Here is a 17,027-nt window from a genome sequence, read left to right as displayed (position 1 = left end):
TCTGGTAAAATCATTTCTCTTTATCATAATTTTAATTTTTCAAAATTCTTAATTTAATGTTTTAAATAAATAAATGTCGTGCATTACGTACGCGCGTGCGCGCAGTCTTCTCAAACTTAGTCATTTCCTGGTTGAAATTCTTTAGATTTTTTAGTTTGAAAGGTAAGACGCGTTTTCTTCCTCATATTTGCTTCAGAAATACTCAATACATTTTTTATTGGTAAATCCATACATTTTTCATTAATAGTTATCTTAGATCTTGTGTGTTTGTGATAGAAAAACTTCCAGAAATCAAAGTCATCTCAGTCATGTCATAATTTTGGTTCTGTAGTAGATTCATATTTTCAATCCTGAGTCTTCTTACATGCTGACATTGCTCTTACATTTTCTTTTATATATATTTTTTGGAGATTTAAGTTCTCCTTTCTGTATTGTGTTCTGTAAATGTTAAGATGATTGAAATAAAAAAAAATCACTAATTTCATATTTTTTTGAGGATAGGTAAGCCACACCCATGTTTTAAATAACTATTCATGCATATAATGCACTATAGTGATGCATGTGCACTTATATATTTTGTCACTTGCATTGTTGAGTGCCATTTCTAGTAATAAGATGAGAAAACGGTCACACCTGAGCAGTGAATATGTACGCTTAGCATAGATTAATTATCCTAGAGTCATTAGTTTTGACGCCCTTAAGCTGTTTAACTAATGCATTTTTTTTATATTGAACTTGATCATTAAATAATATACAATATAAAGTTACTATGGCATGTTGTTTATCACTGCAAACCATTTTTATGTTTGTTAAAAATCCAAAATCAGTTAAGTTTTGTACTTAAGTAGACAGACCGTGGAGGCATCCATTGTTGTTTACAGTCATATGAAATGACGCCTTTTCATTGGGTGGTTATTTTAAAAGGATATTTCACTATAATGTAATATGAACAGCAAAAGAAGGTTTTAAATGAGCAAACCTGCAATGTAACAACATTGTGAAAACTTAAAATTATAATTTTTTCATATAAAACTATCCATTAATTAGGAATGCCACACACTCTGGCAGTGGTCTTATTAGGTGCACCTGTTTCTTTAGCCTTTAATGTATTTACCATTAATCTTGAGGAATAGCATATGTATTTGGCTTAAAAGACTGAAAAATATATCTAAAATGAATGGTGTTGTAAAGATGTGTATATGTTGATTTTAAAAATGATTTTTTTTATTTCTTTTTTAAACTTTATATACAATTATTAACCCATTATGAATTTTACTCGGTATCAATTAAAAACCAATTAACGTTTTCAAACAATATAAGCTGTACACCTTATGCTACAGTGAATATTAAGGACACTTTGCAAAGTTTTGGTCACATGACACTCATTAGACATTTTAAAATGGAGGATAGAAACAGAAAAGTGCAGGTCAAGATTTTTCAAAGGCTATATTTGCAAAATTATGGCTTGCATAAACATCGATTGAATTTGCATTAGTAAAAAGATGAAAAACTACAGTACATATGATAACGGTGTAGTCTTTTCAGTGAAATGTCTGCAGCATTAGAGATAGCGTGCGTATCGGCGTCATTTACGCAAGCAAATACTTGGGATACGCCAGCTTCGTCATCATTTTGGCGTACATATACGCATAATAATTACAGTTTACGCATTTAGTGAAACAAATTTGGCGTAGGCAATGTTTACATTGACACCGATAAAAATGACTGACTGGTTAGCGTACTGTTCTATAAAGGTGTGTTATTTTCTCAGCCTGGGTTTATAATTGCAAACCAGTCGACTTTGTATCACTGAGACGCTCGGTAATAGATGTATATAAGATAAATCAAGCGTCTGTCACGTTATTGAAGTAGACGATAAAATATTGTCAATTTTATCAAATTATCAAGTTGTATACATTGATAATGTCTTGTTCGAAACCAAAACAACGAAAAATCGACACATTCTACTGTGTAACAAGCCTGGTGTCTTCTCAGTGTGTAATTCAGCCAATTATTGAAGAAATTTTGACTATTGTTTGCAAGAGCGAAAAAAAACTCATACGACTCATTAGATGCTACGAGTAAAGATTTCTCAGATACGACAGATGTAGTGCGTTTGAAATGTGCCTTGTGTTGTAACAACAAAATGGGTGGAAAATGGGCCACAGAACGGGTTCTCAACATCCAAAAGTCTAACATTGAACAGTAAAAAATAAATTAATTTCAACCTTTTATTGTGTACCTAGCTCCTATTTTTTAAAGAAAAAAAATACAATGACACTAAGTTATGCATCACACCTAATTCTATTTCATTTATATGTAAGATAATTTACTGTCTTTTAAATTTAAAATAAAACAGTAATCTCAACATGTAATTTGGTACATAAATGGTTGATTATTAGCCCACAAGCTAAATAAAAGAATTCAGTGTGGGTCACAACTGTTTGCATGTATATTATTATATTTACTTCATTTCACATAAAAATGGTTCAAGTTCTTAAAATATGCCTTAAATCTAAATATAAATAAACCTTGCCATGCTGCAATATTTCTGATAAATTATAAATCTGAGAGCAGTTTTTGATTTTTTTAGGCTGTACTGTATAAATATAACGTATCATAATATGCGGCAAATTGACTCCCAAGTTCTTAAAACTGAGAGTCAATTTTACTCCTTCATTTGGCCAGAAACTGGCAGTTTACTCTGAAGTATAAAAAACAGAGAGTATTGACTCTTGAGTAAAAATAATTATCTAGAACACTGATGTCTGTATCTTTTAGCATGTTTTAGTTATACGTTGTAAATACATGCTTGCAGTGCAGTCAGCAAATTATGACGTCATACGAGGTCGTTTTCGTCATTTGCTAGGTCAAAACAAAAATGGCGTCAAAATAGATGAGCGTCAAAACACATGACCCGACGATATAAATTTATATCATTTGAAATACATAGAGAGAAAATAACTTGAAGTAAAACTGTTTTTTATGGACAATGTGGCTTGCCATATGTGCTTACAGCTAGCCAAAATTTCTAGACATGGATTGTGCAATTATAACAATTTAATTTCAATATAACTTGGCACATTCTGAGGTGGTGTGTCACATGCAAAATTAAGGTCCCTGCTGTCAAGGTCACACATAGGTGTCAGAGTTCTGATAAAATATGAAAATGTGTATTCAGACCATTTAGTCATCATTTATTAAGTCAATAAATGATTGAAACACATTTATGGTCATTATCATGACTACCATTGTGAATCTAAGTATTGCCAGGTACGTATATTAACATATATATACCTGGTGTTGCACACATAATCCAGGTCCCTGCTACTAAAGTCAAGGTCACATAGAGAGGTAAGTTTGTGTACGGGGACCATTTAGGCTAATTTAGGTTAATATTTGCAAGGTCACTAGAGATGATAAAATATCCAGATAAAGGCAGATATTGCCCAGAGCATATGGTCTATAGGCATATCTACAATGCTCACATCCCTGACAAAAGCTTTTGTGATGGGCGTATTTTGCGAAAATGTTGCCCTTGTTTAAGTATCCAATCATCCCTCAATACACATTATTAAATGGCTGTCATCAGGCAACACATGATAAATGGTCACTCTAATTAATTTCAGAGTAACAGATATCAAGATGTCCAGCCGTAAAACAAAAAAGACTACCGGCAAGAAGAGGGCCCAGCGTGCCACCTCAAATGTATTTGCCATGTTTGATCAAGCTCAAATCCAGGAATTCAAAGAAGCATTCAATATGATTGACCAAAACAGGGATGGTTTTATTGACAAAGATGATCTCCATGACATGTTGGCATCTCTAGGTAAATTTTTGCATATTAGCTAAAATTAAATGTATATTTATCATACAAACATAACTTACTCAAGTATAATATGTATGAATTGTTTGAGCTAAGTTTCTTACTTCCCTTATTAAACTAAATGTGTAATAATTTTGTTTAACTCTCTGTTTACACTGTCTGTGCAGTTACTAGACTAAATGTTTCAGTATGGTTTTAAGTATTTGAATTATTGATTCAACTTCAAAAAAAAGGGTTAATTACAATATACAAATTTTGTGAAGTAAAGCCTAAAAGGTTAATTTAGCTTCCATAAACTGGTAAATGAGATAATTCTGTTTATATTACAACAGGTAAGGACCCCACAGATCAGTATTTAGAGGACATGATGTCATGTGCTCCTGGACCAATCAATTTTACAATGTTCCTAACCATGTTTGGGGAGAAATTGAATGGGACTGACCCTGAAGATGTGATCAGAAATGCCTTTGCTTGCTTTGATGAGAATAATGCAGGTAAAATATACTCAGCTTTACTTTGACTTGATTTAAGTATAGGTTAGTGTTTGTTATGTTATGTTTGTTAATCAGCAGTAATTAAATTTAGAGCTGTCATCGATAGAGACGATATCAATGTATCGTTGATATTTTTCTGTCGATCAATAATCGATACACATTTGAAAAAATTGATTATTTTGATAAATTATTTAAATGTCTATGAATACAAAATTCACTTAAAACATATACAAAAGCTGGTGGCCATGCCCATTACTTATCTGTTGTTACATAATGGACACATTTCATGACAGTGATGACAAAACATGGTCTGAAAAAAGATCATGCAAAGGTCATTTACAAACTGGACACAACATATTTGCATGAACAGAACATTTATTTTAAATCACTTAAACAAGTATTTAAAAGTATTATATACAAGAAATTAGGAGTTGATATCGATATATCGTCAATATTCTTTGCTCTGAATCAATGACAGCTCTAATTAAATTAGATCAGTCAGGATAGATGCAAACACATCACAGATTTAATGGAATTTATGCTGACTTATCAAACCCTAACCTACCGACTAGTTGAAATGAAATTTTGATTGACTCTTTAAATAGCACCAGTATGATAGGCTGAGTTAAAGGGCTAGTATAAAATAACATGTTGGTGCTGATTAAATTTATTAAATACTTTAATAAATATTAAAAAATGGAACAATTCCATTTAATTTCAACCACTAAATGAATGAAATTCATTCTTCTTTTTTTGCATATCAGACTGATGTTTCTGTTAGATTTATCAATGCCAGAAATTTCATCTGGCATGAGGGATGACTCAGGTGTGCCATATGAGCCTTGTGCTGTACAATGTAGGATGACTTAATTTTACCGTTATGAATGAAGTAATTTCATTACGGATGTAATGATGTAAATTGTAATATCCGTCCCTCCGATCCGAACCGCAACATATGACAGATAATATTAATATTTTTGTTGATACTACACTTTTACACCCATGAAAATTTTTATTTAAGGTGTTACAATATTTCTTATCACTGAGAGTATGTTATATTTGTGAAAATGTAAATAAATATATATATGATATTTATATAATTGTAGGGTACATCAATGAAGAAAGACTAAGAGAACTAATGACAACCATGGGAGATAGATTTACTGATGATGAGGTAGGTTTTCAATTTAAAGCTTGCCAATAAAAAGCTTTCTGTATACATAAATTTACTATATACTATATGAAAGAGGAGTAGAGGCATAATGTCAAAAAAATCAAAATGAGCCGTGCCATGACAAAACCAACATAATGGGTTTGTGACCAGCATGTATCCAGACCAGCCTGCGCAGTCTGATCAGGATCCATGCTGTTCGCTTACCAACCCTATTACAAGTAGAGAAACTGATAGCAAACAGCATGGATCCTGATCAGACTGCGCGGATGCGCAAGCTGGTCTGGATCCATGCTGGTCGCAAATGCACTATGTTGGTTTTGTCGTGACGCGACTCAAATTTGTTTTCCTCCAAACTCTAGTATAATTGGTTAGAGGATGACCCAGTTCTCGGTCATGATTACTCATATGCCTTGAGTATTTGTAGGAAGTGAACTAGCAGATGAAGTAAGAAATTGAGTGATCCCATATTTATGTAGTTTCATAAAGATGAAATAAACAAATAAACATTTTTATGTAGTTTGATATAGATGATGTAAAAAATGTAATAAAAAGGTTATGATGAAATTACAAAATTTTGTGTACTTTATTTTTCTTTGTTTTAACACCTGAACTGCTGGAGGCAACGGCATGCCTTTTGATCATGATCCACGTTATTTACTAATCAGTCACTACATTTAAAGGTACTCTACTGAGGTTTTTGAAAAGACAGGACTGAAATAAATTTTCAAGATTAATGGTCCATTTCATGAACATCTAGACCAATAAACTAATTACTTTCAGATTATTCACTCACTCCATAGTTTCCAGAATAGTAATTCTAATTACCAGAAATGGAAAGCGTTGCAACATTTTCACTCCAAATGTGATTTTAAATCTGTTTCTGAGTATATTTCTTAATTATCTTTGGTATATAATTTAAGAGGCGTCCTTGGCTGAGTGGTTAAGGTAGTATACTTTAAACCGCTTTCCCCTCACTGCTTCGGGTTTGAATCCTGACAGAGACTTTGGAGGAAGCTATCCAGCTTGCTTACGGAACATCTGTGGTTCTACTCAGGTGCCCATTCATGCCTGAAATAATGCATGGAAGGGCTGAGGTCTTCCTCCACCAGTAAAGCTGGAAAGTCGCTATATGACCTATACTGTGTCGGTGTGATATAACATCCAGTCAAACAAGTATATCTTTCGGTTTTAAGTGTCCCAACTCATTCATGTAAGAAATTGAAATTTTATGTTTTTAGGCTTTAAGACCTAAGTGGTGTTACTTTAAGAGATTTAACATGGTATTAAAAGGTTGATTATTTATCGTTTTATTCAGGTTGATGAAATGTTCCGAGAAGCACCAATCAAAAAGGGCAACTTTGACTACAATGAATTCACCAGAATCCTCAAGCATGGCAAAAAAGATGAATGAAAAACTTTGTTCCTTAAGTTTTTAATGAAGAATTACGCTAGGATAAAATCTCAAGATATTAACTTAATTTCGTACCTTGATTCAACAAAGCAAAAGAATATAATAATTTCGTAATGGCATTTTTTATGTATTAAACCGTCTTTGTCATATTGGGCCAAATTTTATTCTGTAATTCATATCAGTTTAGAGATTCTTGATTGTTCGTTCAGAGATTTGAAACAGTCTGGCTCAGATTTTTTTTCTGTTTTAATTTTATCTGTCGTCATACTTCTGTTTTTCCATTAGTTAATTAGTTAGTTTTTTACTTAATGGCAATATTATCTGAATTTTTTCGCGTTTTCAGGTATTACAAGCTTTTATTGCATTATAATTCATAGTGGAAGAGGAAAAATAATCGCATTTCTTCATTTATTTGTTAAATAATTGTTTTTTAGCTTTGGTCATGCGATAATGAAATTTTTGTAAGTTTTTCTCAGGAACTACTTTATGCAAGTTTTTGATATTGTACAGCATTATACATGATCCCATTGTGGGATTTAGATTCAGGTTGTCCGCTCATCCATTCCTGTTTACCACTTGATGTTAAATGAAATGTTAAGATTTTTTGACTTATTCAATGTAAATGTTTAACGTTTTCTCAAACTTGTTTTTGTGAAATTTGTACTGACATTCCATTTGTTTCAAAGAACTGTGATGTTAACTGTACATGTATATGTTTTTTTTTTATTACAATGAAAAGTGTTATAACAGCATGAGTGGGGAAAAAAGTCGAACCTTATTTTACAAACATTGGAGAGAAATAAAATGTATTAAATTGCAATATTTTGCAATATTTTCACCATATTCTTCATTCCTTTTGAGTTTTAGAAATTTAGACACATGTACTTTGTGTACATTGTTAGGTAGGAACTGTGTACAATCAAAAGCAGTAGTAAATACATAGTTTATTTCATCTTTATCATTTCTTCTATGCATATGTTTTATAAGACTATATTATGCGTGTACATGTATATCAAATATGTACTAAGGGAACGTTTATCACATTTTTTCACTAAAATCTGCCATAATATTTTTTTTAATTTTAATCATTTCAAGTTTTAAATCTTTAAAAGGATAATTGTGCACCCTAGTTTCTTTTTTGTTTCTTTTCATAATGAAAAGTATTTAATTAATCTTGTGGGACCACATTTTTTTTGTACATTCCAGAAATTATAAGTGTACACTTGCCATTCAAATAACTACAACAATTGACAGATATATAAATTTTCTTGTAAACTTTGTATAATGACTTTTCTTTAATTTGACCAAACAAGAAAAAAATTACGTGTGAATTTTATGTACTTACGGATGTTAAAATGACTTATGACTCTTTTATTTGACCAAACAAGAAACATTGTGATAAATTACAATACAAAATTTGATGTCTCTATTGGTAACTGGAACAAATATGTTTGTGTTAATTATTTAATCAATAAACTTACTGATATAAATATAAGAGTTCTTTTTCTTGAGTGCATTTAGTTTATATATAGAAGTAATATAGACAGATTTTCCCATTGAACTTCTCTAAAGCCCGGTCTGTCATTCATATATACATGTACTTCATAAACAGCTTAGTTACATTTTTCATTGGTTTTCTGCATCTACTCAATGACTAGCATGTTTAAATTTCCGAAAGAAACCAAAGTTTACTGGTAGAGATGTAAGGAGACGCAAATTTGACCATATGGAAACAGTGTTGTTTCTGCACCGTGATAATGGCTGGTGCAATAATGTCTACTTGAACAAAATGCCTGATAGTAAATGAGTGGTTACATCTATGAAGATAAAAAACCTTAGAATAGTAATGCCTGCAACGTTTTACATAATTGAGATTTCATCAAACTATACCATGGGATGGTAGATGAGGCAGGCTTGGCTGCTTCCAAAGAATGTCTTAATTCTAGAATATGTCTTAAGACCAAAACTGAGACCATTTTCGTTTGAAAGAAAATGTCCAAAGTTATGACTTATATTAAATAACAATGCAGATGAATATTTAAACATTGTGGATTGAAAGGGCGTGCCAGTGTATGTTGTAACGCAGCCCTGGTTAATTTTATGTGTTGTTGTATCAGTTTTCATGAAACTGTATGCAGGAATTTTCCCATATTCTATGTTTAGATCAATGCAAGTGTATGTCTGTCCTAAACCAATGTATACTTCCCTGGCTAATTCAAAATATAATATAAACAATAACATACAACTTCTTGTAATGTTTGATAAGTCGGAATACCTCGCAATTCATTATGATACTGATAATATAAAATAACAAACATACATGACACAAGTGACTAAAGCTTTTTTTCTCTAACAAGATGTACTTGTTTAGGAAAAGTCAAGTGTTTGCGGAATGTTATATGTATTTATTACGTAGATAATGTACATGATATAAATAATGATATGATAACAAATATGTCTACAATATAATATTCCATTCTCAAGTTATCACAATATAATTGATCACTACGGTTTTTAATAAAAATGATTTAAACTTAAGCTCTTTATTTTCATTAATGTTACTATAATATATTAACATTAATGAAAATAATTAGCTATGAGTAGATCTATAATACGTTTACATGCTGTTTAGGAAATGTACATAAAAGGGGCTACAACTCTGTCTGAAAAAATGTTGGATTGTAACATGTGTAAGTTTGAGGTCTTCACATAAAGTATTATTATAATGAAAATGTGGCTATTTGAGCGAGCATTGAATGCTTCAAACTGTGCATGAATAAATTACCGAGAAATACCTTAACAATAATAAACATAAGCATAGCGTGTGACATAAGTAAACAACAACTGTATATCTAAAAGACTTAGGTATATAAAAATCGTGTCATTCAGGAAATGCTATATTTGATGAGTATTCTGATACACATAACGATAATATAGATTGTGAACCGCTATATCGAACTGTGACATTAAAGCACATTACAAAACTGTGACACGCTTTGATAATGAGAATTTTGAATTCATAAATGTACTATATATTAACTTAAGTTTTATCGTGTGTATGTATTTTCTAAAGAGTTCTAAAATTTGACTTATACTGACAGTGCGCAATAGATTATGTTTAAATAAGCAATTGAATTGTAAACACGCGAAATTAAACTAAATCACACAAGATGCCCGGTGAAACATCTTTCATTTCCATATTTACGATTGTTTTCTGTTGCTGTTTTTTTCCTCATACATCTTCGTCAATATTAGTATATCACGTTTTTCGTGTTAAAAATAACCAAAAAAATAACACTGACATAGTTTAATACTAGGTATATCCGCTTAATTTATGCATAGCACTATCAAAGTTACTATCTGCCTCTAGCACTTGATATTTCACGTGTCCCGGGGTTGTAGACGTGTTAGTGTCATATAACAGAGATTTCATCTCTGTCGGACGGTTAAATTCCGGGTTTAGGTAGTTTGTTGCGTATGGTAACGGTTGGTAGTTCATCCAACCTTGCCGACGAGATTCTTGGGCTATTTGTTGTAGTCTTTTCTCTTCCGGTGTTGGTTCTTTCATTTGCGCCTTCCGCCTTTGCATTTGTGCGTATAAAGAATTTGGATACATGGAAACATCTTTACCAAGGTCTTCGTCCATTTTTATATTTCTAATGGACGATTTTTGATCATATTTTGTAGGGATATGTTCATATTTAGATGGCGTATCAGCAACAACGCCTTTTGGAAAACCAAGCAATGATCTCACGTTTTGGCGGTTCCTATCCGTGCAGCACGGGCATGTCGTGCTACTGGTGCCTTCATACACGGGTATTATATGACCATATCTCGAATAGTGTAAATAATCTGCAACTAATCCATCTACCATCGTATGATTCACATCCTTAGGTGATAGGTCATAGTGCAAAGGAATTGACTTTTTAGGTTCGCTAATGTATTTGTCTATAGGTGGCGGAGATGCCGCACGCGGCACTGGTTGAACTTGTAAAACAGGTCTTTGTTTCACTGGAGAGGACCGCGGAAAGAAGTCGTCGTCGTTTTCGAACACCGATCTTGGTACTCGGCGTATAGAAACGTTTCTAGTATTTCGCGCTGTTGTTCGAGGGGTAACAGCGTTCTCCTCGTCGATTGGCGGAAGTTTCCTGACACGTGCCATTGGTGCCTGGTACTTCTGTTTCTTGGTTGCCATGACTCCGCGATTATGTGCAGCAATGAAGTTTCCCCCGAAGCTTTCTCTAGAAGGAACATTTCTCGGTTCGTAGCCAAGTAACGTTCTCAACGGCATGTTGCAGAAACGGTTTTGTAAATCTGACGGAACTCATTCTGAAAAGAATACGGCATATTTAATAAAAAAAAATGACCATATATTTTTTGATAAGCTAGCGCTCTTTTATTTCTGTACATTAATCTTTTGATTATAACAGGTATGTGTACTAGCTATATGTTACAAAAATACATTTATATCCATTTGTTAAACCTATGACAGGATTACGTACAGTTTAAGGTCAAGAAAACTTTTCCCAGCGTTAAACAACTGAGCCTTTTATAAAAGAATGTAATTTTTATTAAGTATAGCTCTGTAAAAACATGGGATATGAGTTCTTTATCTTATCTTGTGCAAATCAATGAAATACTTTCCTGCAACATGGTACAAAATGTATGATTCATAATCTCACAGTAATAAAACTCATTTAGCACATTATTGATATTCATTAGCAGGTATAAAACAAAAAGAAAAATTTATAGCTCTAGTTTATTATTTTAAATATAAAACTGACTTCTAATTCATTTTTTTCTCCCTCGCTCTACAGTTTTGAAGCGGGCACGATTGTCGTCTGTGACCACTAAAATATATACCGTATTTTATTAAAAAGTTGGGGGTGGGGGACAAGGCGGACGATATTAATTAATGCCGCAGTATTGTGTAGCGGCGGTACAGAAACTTATAAATATCTAATATTATTGAATAGATGAATAATGTGTTTTCATTGAATTCGCATAAACATGATTTGTTTTATTTTTTTTTATTTTAACAGTAACTTACAACTGTCGTGTCGTCTGCTATATAATTCAAATTTATTTTTGTCATGCTTCCAAGACTGTGGTTATTTTTTTTTTTTATTTTTTTTTTGTAGAAGCCAGACAAATGATTCGTGCATTTATTTAAATATTTTACACATAAATTTGATTTAAATGATCTTTGTTTAATCTTAGCATGCAAGGCGTTCGTGTTTATTCAAATTTCAAAATTTAATCTACAAGTTTTATCAAACTTTGTATTTACACGTTCCAAATTTATCAAGGTTTGTACTTAAAGATATCAAACATATAAACTTACTTGTCTGTTAAAATTGATAAATATATATCCGTAAAGAAACTAATCTAATCCACCCTTGCTGTTCGTTTTCTAACAAACAAATTGTATAATATCAGAATTATTACTGTTTTCTTTAATAAAAAGTCTCCTTAACTTTGTGAAATCGATTTGCTAATCGGTGTGGAAAAAACAGAACACATGTTAAAATCGTATCGATCAAATAATTTCTTCCTCTTATAGGTTTTGCAAACTGGTTTGTCTTTAAATTAGAATAAGGCAATAAAATAATTCAACCCAAAAATTTAACACATTGTATATTATATACTTGATGTTGATGTCTCCTTCACAATTCAACGTCTTCTGATGAGTCATGGTTCCTTATTCTGATTATTTTTATTAAACAAATCCTTTCAAAAGATAGTTTTCTATTTTCTTTAATTATTTTATAAAACTACTAAATGTACTGTATATTAAAAAGTCTGTAACTTTAAGACACTCTAGTTTAAAAACAATTTGTTCTGGTCTTATTTTAATCACTCTAGAGTCTGCTTTCGGAGACTACTAGCAAATAATATTGGTGTGGTATGAAGTAAAACACAGTTCGAACCCGCAACCCATTGAGAGACAGAAGACCAGCATTTCATCTCACCTTTTGATATTAAGGGAGGTCTATGAACATGTATAAATATTGAAAATGTATTCATAAGTTAAGTTAACCAAAAGTTCAAGCTAACTCAAAACCCTTTTAAGAAATATAATACATACTAATATCGTTAATTCAAGATGGTATAAACGTTTTTAACAGTTTTGAATTGTTTTTTTTAAGAAGACACGACAGGTGTGTATGCTCTAGCTATATGCACTTTTTACCCGACGTAGCACGACAACGAATGTAAACAAATGATATTACTGTACACAGAATTGAATTAAAACTATTAAAGTATATATTGCTTCAATTAAAGATATCTGAATACGATCAGATCAAATATTGCACACACACCGATAGATATTAAACCAAAATACAAATATTATGACCGGACCTAGGCTATAACTCAAACAACAGGGGTTTAAATATTGGCGAGTAACCAAAAAAAACCCTCCAGCAATACTACATGTAAAACAAAAATACATGGTCTTTAAATACAAGTGATCGCTATTCAAAAGTTTCGTATAAGAATCATTAACAACACCGTGTACCTTGAAATTAACACTTATGTCGATTTCGCAAGTAAGATACATGTGATGTAAGCCTAGTGTAGAAAAAGAACATATTTTCACCAAGAAATTCTTTAAATAGATTTTCACCATTACTTAAACATATAAAAAACTTAAACATATTAAGAAAACACACAATAAAATACCTAAAATAAGGTGTATGTCATAATTATTTTTAAAAAAATCATTTTTACCTTTTAATGTACTTTTTTGTGTGAAAAAGAATTATATTACTTGTATTTCACCGAAAATTCATCGGTTAACACGAAAGAGAAAAAATAAATTAAGAAAAAAGTTCCCTGTAGGGATATGTTTGTAGGGATATGTTAATATGGTATAAGTTTAGTGTATTGAAACAGCGTTTAACATAATATACCTACCAAATCATATATATAGATGGTAAAATCTTTAAAATCCTTGTTCTTGGCCTTAATCTCTATTTGAAAACTTTCATTTCATTTTTTTAATCCGCCTAAAATCCCATTTAAGTCTTTGATAACAAATTCAAATCCTTTAGTTTGATTTTCTAGTCATTCGTGAACGCCGAAAAAAAATCCCTACATACTGAGCCAAACAGTTAAAAAAGTTTTAAAGTTTTCGTGATTGAATATCATTTTCTTATTTTACACTGATTTAACATATCGAGTATAGAAATTTTTCGATTTGGTTGATAAAAGCTTTTGTATATTTTATTTGAATGACGTCGTCGCATTTGAATACCCTGTGTAAATAAATTAAAATGAACGTTAAATGGTTTTACCAATAGTTTAAAAAGAAATGACTATTTGTGAAGATCTGCTTTTCTTTCTGAAAAATTAAAAGACGCGCGTTCTTTCCGGATTGATTTTTTTTAATAACAGATCAATAACGGAAGAATGTTTCTATCGTGTAGGAATGAAAGATATTTTATTCTGAATTTGCTGGCTCTTTCATCAACAAATCTTGTTTGTAACTTCTTATATGCAAAATACTCGACATTATATTTGTGTCGACTAATTTCCACATTATCATCATCATCATCATCACCGTCATTATAACTGCCGCCAGTGCCATCATTTCCTTTATCACCGTCATCATCATCATTGTAAAGTCACCGCAACTATAAAGATAACACCGCCAACAACACCAATTAGCAACACTTTCACATCCACCATGGTAAAATAACCATTGCATATACCACTGGTCAGGGGTAGAAAACCAGACATCTAATACAGAGGCCGCAGGTTCGAATCCCATAGGACGAGATATTCACTACTGATTTCTTCAGTCAATAGGAAGCAGTCATCTGGCGAGACTTAAAGCGCGACAGTCCAAAATGTGGTTGCTCAAAATAGTATTTTACGCACCATTTATACTTTTTTGCTGATTTACTGACGGAGTTGTAGATGCAGATCCTCACCGTCTGATACATTTTAATGAACGCTGCTTGGGCGTATCACCATTGCATTGTGTCTTTTTTTACATTCTGCAATCGTCTTTATGTACAGTTTGTACAATGCGTGTATTTTAATCAACTATATACTGATACACAAAATCATCTTTTCACAACTTCGTTAATAATACATTTGAATGGATCGTCACTGTGAATAATAAATTAGGAAATAACAAAGACGGTCGCCTTGGTCGTTTCTCTGTTGCAAAGCAGTTTAGATTTTTATTGCAAAAGCGTATATGACAATGTTGTTGAAAACCAAAGTAAAAGAACGAAAATCACTGTACTTCCTGAAAGTAAGAACAAATCATACAAGCGTAGAAAGACCTAAACCATTGGAGTTTGACATGATATATTTGCCACACACTCTAAGTAAACGGCGCATACTAGTATTAAACAAATGGGCATGCTATCTAGCTAGTGATTAAAACAACATTTAACAAGTCAAATTTTCCACTTCATTTTAGGCGCCATGATTGGTCATTCGAAATATCAGAAAACATGGTTGTGTGGTGGTGGTGGTAGATTTCACTCCGGATTACGACAGAAACCACTCTGAACTTACCAGAGCACAGTTCAGCCAACTGAATGAACCGTTTAATTTGGTCTCATATCTTTCTAAGTAATGCTTTTTGTCATTTATGATAATTCTTTGAATATTAGGTTTAGTTTATAAGTCCATACTTTTTATTAGGTAAGCGAATTGGGATTTAGACATTTATTTACCATAAGTTTAACACCTTGCGGTCTGAAAAAACTACTGGCAGCTTATTGGAAGCATTTTGATGGTGAAATATCAGTATTATTAATAACAATGGATACATTGATCTAATTCCAAACATGAGAAGTCCGTTATATAAATGAGTAACAATTGCCTAATGGTGTTTTAACTTTATATACAGAATGATCAAATCATCGCACCGGCTAACACCCCTGCATCACCGTAAAAGTGAGACTCCGAGCTATTGCAGCGGCGATGGGTTTTTTTTTTCAATAGAATAGCAAGTCAAAGGTCAAATAATAAAATAAAATCATACTACGAGGGAATGTGTGGCCACTTTTCTTGTATTGAAGCGCAATATACGGTGGGCTCGGAGCAGTGCAAAGAAAGTAGACTGTTTCAATGAAATATGAGATAACCGGAGGCCGAGTGTATAAATACATTGTTCGGAAAACATGATGCAGACGAAAGATAAAAAATAGTCAAATCGCTCATGTAATATTGGAGATCTTATTTTTCTTGATTTAAAAGTGTAAACTCTCTCTTATACTCGTATATATCGTTTTTGCTATACGAATAAAATGAGGAAAAGACCTCCTACTTTTATCTCATTTATACAACTCGTATTTCCACAAGTATACATATCCGGATCGTGTAATAACTGATGATTTAATGCTATACATAATTATGACCAATCAACACAAACAATATTTTATTGTTATTAATACTAAGTTTGAAGTGAATAGCTTTTATAGTTTCTGAGCAAATTAACCTCATTTTTAACGGAAAGGTTAACCAATGCTTATGAATAGCTGCAAAAAGTTCTCTAGTTCCTATCTATTCTGTAGTCACTAACCTTTAACTCTTTACAATACAAGATTTTATTGCAAACCAAAACTGACACTATAAAGTTTGCCAGTAGTAATGGGAACAACCTTGACTTTTGACCTGAATTTTCTAAACTTATTGGAAATCTGTTGATGAAACTATTTAGGTTTTTTTATCACCTAAAAAACAACTTTTTACCAAGTCACTTGTGGTAACTATGATAGTATACTAAATAACATGTAACCAATTTAACAGTTTTATAGATTTTATTGTAAAGACATACATTCAAAGTTTGGAATAGTTTAATAATACAAATGTACATACATGATTCAAATTTAACAAAACAATGTAAAAGTGAAATGATAACAAGTGACTAAAAGCAGAAAGTATATATGTCAAAACTAAAAATATGCCAAACATAAATGTGTAAAAAAATATATTTTCAACACATGATTAACTGGTCAAAAGTAAAATGCCAAAACTGTGAACTAGAAAGGTCTAACATGACCAAAACTATAAACTGAATAGTGGCAACTGACCTAGATATGATACATGTACTGATATTGTAGGTCTTGTATACCCAAATGTTTCAACACAACATGC

General features: G+C 31.9%; 2 protein-coding genes across 3 annotated transcripts; one reads left to right on the top strand and one right to left on the bottom strand.

The window, feature by feature from the left end:
• The first annotated feature begins 18 nt into the window (after positions 1 to 18).
• On the top strand, positions 19 to 6,994 carry LOC132716452 (myosin regulatory light polypeptide 9-like). Its single transcript, XM_060699736.1, has 5 exons — positions 19 to 162; positions 3,630 to 3,829; positions 4,159 to 4,320; positions 5,427 to 5,494; positions 6,810 to 6,994. The coding sequence occupies exons 2-5, from the start codon at positions 3,646 to 3,648 to the stop codon at positions 6,903 to 6,905; spliced, it is 510 nt and encodes a 169-aa protein (XP_060555719.1). The 5' UTR covers positions 19 to 162; positions 3,630 to 3,645; the 3' UTR covers positions 6,906 to 6,994.
• Positions 6,995 to 9,291: 2,297 nt separating this feature from the next.
• On the bottom strand, positions 9,292 to 14,150 carry LOC132716433 (uncharacterized). 2 transcript variants are annotated; one of them, XM_060699704.1, is made up of 2 exons: positions 13,824 to 14,150; positions 9,292 to 11,234 (listed from the first exon to the last, which is right to left on the bottom strand). In XM_060699704.1, the coding sequence occupies exon 2, from the start codon at positions 11,194 to 11,196 to the stop codon at positions 10,219 to 10,221; it is 978 nt and encodes a 325-aa protein (XP_060555687.1). In that variant the 5' UTR covers positions 11,197 to 11,234; positions 13,824 to 14,150; the 3' UTR covers positions 9,292 to 10,218. The 2 variants fall into 2 exon arrangements, with proteins under 2 accessions (XP_060555687.1, XP_060555693.1); XM_060699710.1 differs by lacking the exon at positions 13,824 to 14,150 and adding an exon at positions 12,250 to 12,427.
• Positions 14,151 to 17,027: the final 2,877 nt, after the last annotated feature.

The sequence above is a fragment of the Ruditapes philippinarum genome, unplaced genomic scaffold (genome assembly GCF_026571515.1).
Source record: "Ruditapes philippinarum isolate M1 unplaced genomic scaffold, ASM2657151v2 ctg238_1_1_1_1, whole genome shotgun sequence".
In the NCBI taxonomy this organism is placed as follows: Eukaryota; Metazoa; Mollusca; class Bivalvia; order Venerida; family Veneridae; genus Ruditapes; species Ruditapes philippinarum.
The sequence above is the reverse complement of the archived record's forward strand: the minus strand, read 5'-3'. Positions and strand labels throughout refer to the sequence as shown.